The sequence below is a fragment of the Pelophylax lessonae genome (assembly GCF_965119305.1).
Source record: "Pelophylax lessonae genome assembly, chromosome: 6".
Classification (NCBI taxonomy): Eukaryota; Metazoa; Chordata; class Amphibia; order Anura; family Ranidae; genus Pelophylax; species Pelophylax lessonae.
Genome location: NC_138773.1, coordinates 23,253,484 through 23,263,611, shown reverse-complemented (window position 1 = coordinate 23,263,611; position 10,128 = coordinate 23,253,484). Strand labels below are relative to the sequence as shown.

General features: G+C 40.6%; 1 protein-coding gene across 1 annotated transcript in view; it reads right to left on the bottom strand.

Moving 5' to 3' along the window:
* Window positions 1-484: 484 nt before the first annotated feature.
* LOC309558489 (uncharacterized protein) overlaps window positions 485-10,128 on the bottom strand; it is a gene marked incomplete at its 3' end in the record, with an annotated part of 129,305 nt that continues 119,661 nt past the window's right edge. The window contains exon 6 of the mRNA XM_082261558.1: window positions 485-5,175. Within this exon, the coding sequence (XP_082117684.1) occupies window positions 485-5,175 (4,691 nt within the window). The remainder of the gene's footprint in view (window positions 5,176-10,128) is intronic.

The window sequence follows — 10,128 nt, the reverse complement described above, 5'->3', positions numbered from 1 at the left end:
ATAGGAATCACAGCTATGAAATCATTTAAAACAGCTTTGTTGACATTGTGATTATGGGATTGCATAGCAATCACATGATCGCCTGCCTGCTCAAAGGTACTGGAAGGTGCAATCTACTGTGTGCCCGTAAACTGGAAGAGGCAGGATGACGTACATGTACATCATCCTGCCTGCCTGTGCCGCCCTGCCGCAGTAAATGTACTGTGACAGGGCGACAAGAAGTTAAACAGCTCCATAGTAATGGCCATGTCTCAGCAGCTGATTGTGCCTAAAGCTTGGACCATATTACAAATTTAGGTTACTTTAGAGTTCCCAAATCCATTTGAGTCCACCTTTCCATACACAGCATTTTGAGCACTACAGAAGGGTGTGCTTTATAGACCCTGAAATGCGTTGGCTTGCTGTCTTGGATATTTATGATAATTAATATTTTTAGACCCCAGAAACTTTGATGTGATGCTTCTGTTCTCCTACACCTCTCCAATCACTTAAATGTCATAGAGGATCCTGAAGTGTTAAATACTTTCTTTACACTGCAAAGAGCTTGTTCTTTGGTTATTTGCTTCCAGACTTCAGGTAGCTCAGCTGGTTTTGCCTCATACATTTCTGCAAAGTTTTTATTCATTTGCACAAAGACATACTTCCAGTAATCTGAGCTCTCAATACTGGCATCGGGCTGAATTTTCCAATCTGGATATATTGTGCCATACTCTTTGCATGGATGCTGTTTCCATTTTGTGTCTAAATTTCTGAAGCTACAGTTAGCTACAACATGAGTGGAACAGATGTCAATAATAAGGTTCTTATCCTCATCCCATTGGTAGTTTCCTAGCCCTTGGGGTCTGTGCATAGGTGCTTCATGTATCTTATGGTCTTCACCTCTGACCGCACAGGGGACTTTGCAGAAGGGACACTGCTTTCTACAACCAACCACCTTTCTGAACAATTCATCCTGAGGTTTCACTGTCACTGTGTAAAGAAGAGAACCTAGAGCCATAGATCTAAGTTCTGATTGGATTTGGTGTTGTGTCTCCTTTAGGTAGTGTTCAATTTCTGATGAGAACTGCTCAACATTCCCTTTGTGGTGAAAAGTGATGACTTTCATCTCTTCCCGTGAAATCACTAAATCTTTTTTTAAGAGTTTGCAGAAATTCTCCAAAAAACTAGCCACAGTATTACTTTTCAGGCATCTTTTAAGGACTGTTTTAATTTTCTTGTTAATAGTCGACAGAATATGTTCCTGCAAGGTTTCTAAAGCTGGGGAGATGCAGTATTTGCTCATGATGTGAGTTAAGATCCATCGCATTATAAAGCTCTCATAAGAATTTATGTATTCAGCATATTTTTGAAATGACATTTCTTCCAGCAGCTCCTCCAAAACAGTACCCTGGAAACAACTTCTGCTTCTAAATGTGACATTTTCAGTCAAAATCTCATCCACTATTTTTTGCCCAAGATGTTTAAAAAGATAATCCATTATTGCTGGTTTCAAGCAGAGCTCACAAAAACGATTAGCTCTGCTCGGAGTTTGATCTTTCGTATGGAACATACTGAGAACTGTAGACAAGTACTGAACTTTTAGTTTTTCTAGGCAAAGTTTAGGGTCATTCTCTTGGAGAAACTTATCATGGAGCTTCTGGAAGGCTTGAGATGCTTTTCCAAATATTAAAAGTTTGAGATCCAGCTCAAACTCTAAAGTAAACTGAAACTTTTTTACTTCTTTACTGTTTAGCTGTGTATTAATCTTGTGTAGAAGCTCTTTAGAGTATATTTCATTGTAATCGTCCAATAAAGAAATCTTCTCTTTTATATACTTGTCACTCATTTCAATGATGGAATTAGCTAGAGTGCCAATTTTGCCATAAAGTTCTTGCTGAACAAATATTGATTTCCGTGGAAATGAAGTCCATGCCTGATCAATGTACCGTGTATCCATTGTAAGACTTTTCTTTGCATATTGACTTAAACTTTTAACCTTGATTAATGTTTCGTTTATATGAGGTCCTTTACTGCTCATGTCATTTTTGAGAAGGAGAAGAATAGAATGATCCACATTACATCTCTTAAGTTCTTCAAAATGCAACTCCGCTAACGTCTTCTTCCACACCAAATTAAATTCCTGTTGAATTTCCTGTTCACTTACTTCATGATTATTCTGGCTATATCTTTGCAGAAGATTTGTTATTCTATCTTCAATCAATGTCTGAGATCTTTTTTGAATGTCCTGGATTTTAATTTTTGTTTGTTGGATGCATACAGCCTCGTGGCACTTAGTAAGAGCATTTATTTCAAGTTTTTTTCTCAAGCTCTTTATACTTATTTTGAATTCTTCTCTGTATCTTTCAATGAGATTAATATTTTCAGTGGTTTCAAAATAATTTTCAAGAGATGCATCCATTTTGTTCTCTTCCTCCAGAAGAATATTCTGTAGTTCTTCTATGTTACTTTCACATATATATTCAGACTGATTTCTTATGGTATTTTCTTCACTGATCACCCAGTTGTGAATTGTTTTACAGAAATCCCATTCCCATGAGGAGTATTCTACAGACAATCTATTGTAGGCTTTGGCCACAAGGCTGTTCCTAAAACTGAAAATGAATGTCTCATGTTTGACCGATCTCCATAAAGCTTCTATCCATGCAATAAAATTAGAAATGTTCAATTGACTGCTTTTAGATTTCTGAGCTTCCATACATTTAAACAAATACATTTTAAGCTCATATATATTTGAGCTGTAGCCATGATTTACTGGAGCCATTGGTGGGTCTCCCTGCCAAAGGCCAGCAATGTACCAACTGTCTCTATTTAGGTCATACTTCATTATATCAGTGAAAGCTGAGATGCCATATTTTTTCTCCATTTTGGCAGCCACCTTTGTCATTTCATTTAGCTGTTCCAGTAGTAACTTCCTATGTCTCATGTTCTTATCATTAGCTGATACATCACAGACATTCTGATGTACAAACTGGCAGTTGGGTTTCCTTCCTATTTCTTTCATTCTAAGAAAAGCATGGACCACTATTTGTAAAACATCCCTCATTTCTGCTGTGTTTTCCATGGACATATTGACTATGGTGATATCACTCAACCCCACCACAAGCGTGGCCAGTTCATTGTCATGTTGATAGCTGCCCTCCAAAGAGGCCAACTCTGGGGCTTTCAACCCCTCACTGTCAATAACCAGGATGAAATGACAGCCCAGCTTTTCCTGAAAGTCCTCTTTCACATTTAGAAGAGTCATGAAGGCTCCTCGTGTGCATCGTCCATTGGCCACCGGGAACTGCAAACCAAACATGGTGTTCAGGAGGGTGGATTTTCCCGTAGTTTGCACTCCCACTATAGTTATTACTCTCAGTCTGCATTGTCCCCCTGTTTTCTTGTCCAGCTCAGTAAGGACATCTGTTATCCATTGCAGAGGAATGTTGGAAGCATCTCCGTCAATCAGCTCTAAAGGAAACCCATCCAACAGAAGATCAGCAGCTATTTTTGGAAGGTCAGCAAATTTTTTCTTTTTTTGGCCAACTACTGTGTGTTTTGCTGTAGACCATTCAGCTTCATAAAACTGGCCCATTTCACGTACAAAGTGCTCCACTCCTAAACAGCTATCAGAGATTTTCTGATCCAGGTCCTTAAGTTCTTTTTTGTTTTGGGCCAGATTATTACATTTCTCCTTGTAGATTGCTTGCAGCTTAGACATTTTGGCTCTAGCTATTGCATCAAGGTTAAATTTCATCCATTTTAGAAAGTATTGTCTTTCTTTCTGAGACAAATCATTTAGAGCATGAGCAAACAGCTTTATACCCTTGGGAATTTGATGTTCATATTGTTTTGCATGAAGGGCATTGCGCTGTAGTTGGAGATGAGACTGATGCGTTTCTGCGTCTTGTTCTCCTTGGTTTTTCATTCTACAAAGTTCTTTATCTATTTCAGACAATTGTTTCCAAAGATGTCCTTGTAATTTCATAGTTGTCCTTTTATACGCTGCCACATCTTTTATTTCTCGAGTGATTTTATTTGCAAGGTCTCTTCCTTTCTGGCATTCATCAGTGCTTTCATCTGTCACAAAAGTATGCCCACTGAAATATTTTGGTAAATCTTTCAGTTTTATAGATTTGCCGGTGCTTTCTAGAATTTGTTTAATTTTCCTTTGGATTCTGTCTGTTAACATAACATCATTTTCTGTCCTTTTCTTCAAGATAACATTTGCTCTATCAATTCTTAATACTGGGAGAAGGTCCACTAGAAGTTTTTTTGTTTCTTTCTCAATATCTTTTCCTGAAACTGGAGTAACGACAAAACAAAACTTGGTGTCACTCTGACTGCATTTTGATAACAGCTGCAATTCCCTCTCATCGATTGTCTCAATAAATATAAATACAGCTGATGAAACTTTCCCTAGAAATGTGAACTGATCCCAGTTGGTCTCTAGGTCCCCACGTAGGTTGGTAACAGAAAAGGGTTCTGGAAAAACATCAGATTTACCAGAGGGAAAATACCAGGACATTTCCACGAGTCCCTCAGATATTTTTCTCTCAAGGATACCGGCCTCCACATTGTCATGTATGAAGAAGTTGTGATTCTGCTGGATTGGATTAAGAACTTGATTCAGGATTTTAGATTTAGACAGCTTGGTTTTCCCCAATCTTACAAAGGAAAGGATTGGCATGGAAATATTCACCACATTTTTTTCACTGAACCCTTTACTGTCAGCTAGAGACTGAGGTCTCCATTTCTTCACAATGTCTCTCATTGCCCACAGCATGAAGATGCACGGTGACCCACCACCAACTGGAGGGAGCAGTAGAGGGATAGAAAACTGACACATGGCCATTTTGGTTACAATTTCTTGCTGTAGAAAATGATCTGAGCAATACAGGAGAACACACAGGACATCCAGGGGGTGAATGGAACTTTCACTCTGTGTATCTTCATAATCATCGCTGTCAAAGAGATCACATTTCTCATCTGTATTGAGCAGAGTATTCCTTGCAGTACTGTCCAGAGCCATGATCCTCCGCAGAGTACACCAGATTACATCTTCTATTTTCCGAGGCCTTTTGTCCTTAGAGATTTCTGGCCCAATATCTAGAATGGTCCTTAATGTCAGCTTTGAATCTAAATAGCTATTCATCTTCAGCTGGGTAAGGAGATATTTAAAGGCTTCTCCTTTTTCTAGAATGAAAAAAAAAAAAATCAACATTAATTCAATAATGAAGTGGACCCGAACTCAAATATTGAAGATTTGCTATCCTATAGGGAACATCTAGAAATGGTAAATGTGCTTAAGCAGTACCCTAAAAGATCTACATTTTTATTTGAATTTCTCCCAAAAAAATAGCCGTGCACCTTCTTTTGTCCATGCACACCTGATTCTGACTGCTAATCTCAGATTTGTAGTGAAATTTATTTATATCTTTAGTATGCTGCTCACTGTTCTCCATGCTGAAGAGGAATCTGCACTTGAGGACCTGCAGTGCAAACAGTGCCGGTGCAAAGATTTTTGACGCCCTAAGTGAAACCTTATTTTGACGCCCCCCTCTTGGCTGTGTGACTGCGGTGGTGGTGGGATGGGATCAGTGGCAGCGGGGGTGGTGATGGGATGAGTGGCATCTGTGGTGGTGGGGGAATATGATTAGTGGCAGCAGGGGTGGGGGGATGGGATGGGATGAGTGGCAGCTGTGGTGGTGGGGAGATGGGATCAGTGGCAGCGGTGGTGCAGGGAATGTAATGAGATGAGTGGCAGCAGTGGTGGTGGATGGGATGAGTGGCATCTGTGGTGGTGGGGGAATATGATTAGTGGCAGCAGTGGTGGGGGGATGGGATGGGATGAGTGGCAGCTGTGGTGGTGGGGAGATGGGATCAGTGGCAGCGGTGGTGCAGGGAATGGGATGAGATGAGTGGCAGCGGTGGTGGGATGGGATGAGTGGCAGTGGTGGGATGGGATGAGTTGCAGCGGGGACGAGTGAAGGCCCCCCCATCCCACAGTGGCGAAACGGACCGCGAGTGTTACATTTCAGTTCCACACGATCCTAGAGTGTTCCATTGCCCGATTGTTGATGTTCACTTACCTGATCAGAGGTTCCCGCGCTGCTCTCTCTCCCTCCAAGCTGGGACCTTGCTTGTACAGTGGGCAGAGATATCTCCACCCACGGTACAGTTTTCCTTTTATTGCTGGGTGCTGGAACACAGAGAGCGTCCCGTACCGGCATCTCACTGAATGCCCTGCAACCAAGGAACATTAAGGAGACATTACTGTTGTCCCCGCAGCTCAGATCCCAGGATGCAGCCGCTGCCAGACAGCTGGCAAATATGCTTTCTCTGCAGAATCTTGTTGGTGCGTGGAGGAGACAGGCTGCTGTGCGACTCCTGGCCGCACCTGAAAGGCTACACATGCTTAGCTGTGGCACTGTAGATAGACATTCTGGGGGGGGGGGGGGTTGGACCTCCTTAACTACACTGATTTGCACTCTAGGCCAGCACCTACCTTGCCTATAGGTAGCGCCGGCCCTGAATGCAAAGGATCTACCAGCTTCTGCTTTATTCATTCTACACACATATTTATAAGTCACAGTGTTGACCTTTACAAATATGTTTAACACTTTTTTTGCTTCTGGTCTCTGCAGCAAGGGAAGTTGTAGTCAGGTGATTCATTCACACCTATCACAGAACACTCCATAACTCCATAGGACACCATGTATGTCTCGTAAAATGCATAAGCAGGCAGCAGTATCCATTATCTGTTGTAAATGGGGGCTTAACAGAATTTCAGTGCATGGTCTGCTTTATAAATACTGCCTGAATGCTATGATTTTAAAGACTGAATGAATGACACCACACACAGGGCCATCTTAATAGCATCATCGGCCCCTGGGAATGCACTGGGGTCCCTACAAGCCTGCCTCAATTTACGCACCTACTCTCAAGAATTAAAGTATTATTAGTTGATAGATTTGAACATACAGTGCCTTGTGAAAGTATTTGGCCCCCTTGAACTTTGCAACCTTTTGCCACATTTCAGGCTTCAAACATAAAGATATAAAACTGTAATTTTTTTGTGAAGAATCAACAAGTGGGACACAATCATGAAGTGGAACAAAATTTATTGGATATTTCAAACTTTTTTAACAAATAAAAAACTAAAAAATAGGTTGTGCAAAATTATTCAGCCCCCTTAAGTTAATACTTTGTAGTGCCACCTTTTGCTGCGATTACAGCTGTAAGTTGCTTGGGGTATGTCTCTATCAATTTTGCACATCAAGAGACTGAAATTTTTGCCCATTCCTCCTTGCAAAACAGCTCGAGCTCAGTGAGGTTGGATGGAGAGCATTTGTGAACAGCAGTTTTCAGTTCTTTCCCCAGATTCTCGATTGGATTCAGGTCTGGACTTTGACTTGGCCATTCTAACACCTGGATATGTTTATTTGTGAACCATTCCATTGCAGATTTTGCTTTATGTTTTGGATCATTGTCTTGTTGGAAGACAAATCTCCGTCCCAGTTTCAGGTCTTTTGCAGACTCCATCAGGTTTTCTTCCAGAATGGTCCTGTATTTGGCTCCATCCATCATACCATCAATTTTAACCATCTTCCCTGTCCCTGCTGAAGAAAAGCAGGCCCAAACCATGATGCTGCCACCACCATGTTTGACAGTGGGGATGGTTTGTTCAGGGTGATGAGCTGTGTTGCTTTTATGCCAAACATAACGTTTTGCATTGTTGCCAAAAAGTTCGATTTTGGTTTCATCTGACCAGAGCACCTTCTTCCACATGTTTGGTGTCTCCCAGGTGGCTTGTGGCAAACTTTAAACTAAACTTTTTATGGATATCTTTAAGAAATGGCTTTCTTCTTGCCACTCTTCCATAAAGGCCAGATTTGTGCAGTATACAACTGATTGTTGTCCTATGGACAGAGTCTCCCACCTCAGCTGTAGATCTCTGCAGTTCATCCAGAGTGATCATGGGCCTCTTGGCTGCATCTCTGATCAGTCTTCTCCTTGTATGAGCTGAAAGTTTAGAGGGACGGCCAGGTCTTCGTAGATTTGCAGTGGTCTGATACTCCTTCCATTTCAATATTATCGCTTGCACAGTGCTCCTTGGGATGTTTAAAGCTTGGGAAATCTTTTTGTATTCAAATCCGGCTTTAAACTTCTCCACAACAGTATCTCGGACCTGCCTGGTGTGTTCCTTGTTCTTCATGATGCTCTCTGCGCTTTAAACGGACCTCTGAGACTATCACAGTGCAGGTGCATTTATACGGAGACTTGATTACACACAGGTGAATTCTATTTATCATCATTAGTCATTTAGGTTAACATTAAAAAAAAAAAACATTGGATCATTCAGAGATCCTCACTGAACTTTTGAATTTTGCACGCCCAATTTTTCAGTTTTTTTATTTGTTAACAAAGTTTGAAATATCCAATAAATTTTGTTCCACTTCATAATTGTGTCCCACTTGTTGTTGATTCTTCACAAAAAATTACAGTTTTATATCTTTATGTTTGAAGCCTGAAATGTGGCAAAAGGTCGAAAAGTTCAAGGGGGCCGAATACTTTCGCAAGGCACTGTATATTTCTCTTAGTACTTTCAATAAAATTGATTTTAAAACAATAAGAAAACATGTCATATAAATCAAAGACTAATCAACACAAATATCCAAACATAAAAAGATTTTAATAACAAAAAATTCAGCCTATAAACAATATAGACACAAAATACATGTCTGTTTACATCCATTACTCCATAGAGGACAATTGATGGTCCAATCCGGTCCTCCTGAAAAACTGACAAGCGGACCCAATCAGTCCAACCATGTGAAGAGTACTTTAGCTGAGAAGGCAGCAGCTGGGAGTGTACACATGCTGCAGCCATGATGCTTTGCTTCGTGACTGCGGCAAGAATTATATTCCCAGTTGCATTTAGTGGGCGCCACCACTGACCACCAAACGCATACTTGCCAACTGTCCCTTTTTTTCCTGGGACAGTCCCTGAAAATAGGAGCCTGTCCCAGGTAATTTATACTGTCCCTGGAAGCGCCTGTTAATCAGGCTGCCCATAAATGTTACACAGAAGTAGTGCAGCTGAATGGGAGAATTATTCCAACTCTGCTACTGTGGCCTCAAGTTTGAAATTCCCTTATCAATTTCCTGTAATTCTCTCTATTGAGTAGACTCTATAATCTGATAAGTAGGCGGAGATTAATTATGCAGAGTGGGCAGAGCTTCAGGGAAGTGGGTGTGGTAATTGATAGCGGTGCCGCAAAGTAACCCTGGAATTTTATTTTAAATATTGGCAACTATGCAAACGCATCCCGTTCAAAGACAAGGGTCAATGTTGCAACTTCCCCACAACCGCATGCAATGCATGTGGTTTTGGTGGGAGTGATGCAGCATTTAGGGGAATAAAACAGGTGGTGAGGAGGCAACATATCACCGCCTGTTGAAAAACAGTCAGAGACTCAAAGCGGCAGAGGTGAGTGAGACTTTTATGCATTTGTCCACCTATTTATGGACATTTAATTTCATGATTTTGAGTGTATGCACATATTGATTTATTGATACTTATTTATTTTTTGATTTATTGTGTGATATTGGGAAGCACTTATGATTTAAGGTAATTTAGTTTGCTTATTATTTACACATATTGTCATTATACATAAATTTATTTTTCTGGCGCAGTACCTGTTTGTTTTGAATTACTTATATTGTGGAAGTGGATAACACTATCTGGTGGTGGCTGCCGGATATATTCTTTTCAAAAAATAAATGTTCCTATTCACATAACTGCACTGATAGCTTTTTTGCACATTTGTGTATATATATATATATATATATACATGCTTTACTTACCGCATACACCTGTCTATTATACTATCTTATTTAGACCCAACACAACGGGACCTCCAACTCCCGAATATCCATACTTATAGGGCCTGTATGCTGTGGTCTGCTCCCGTGCTCGCCCTGGGGGAATACTTCCACCTTATGATCCCTGGTCCATCTGTTGACTTGTGATTGACACGCTATACAGGGGGGTTCTATTTGTGGCCTATGCTCCCTCTTGTGACCCTTGCATTTTATATGATCACTTATGTATGATATATGTATATATAACTACTGACTATCTTA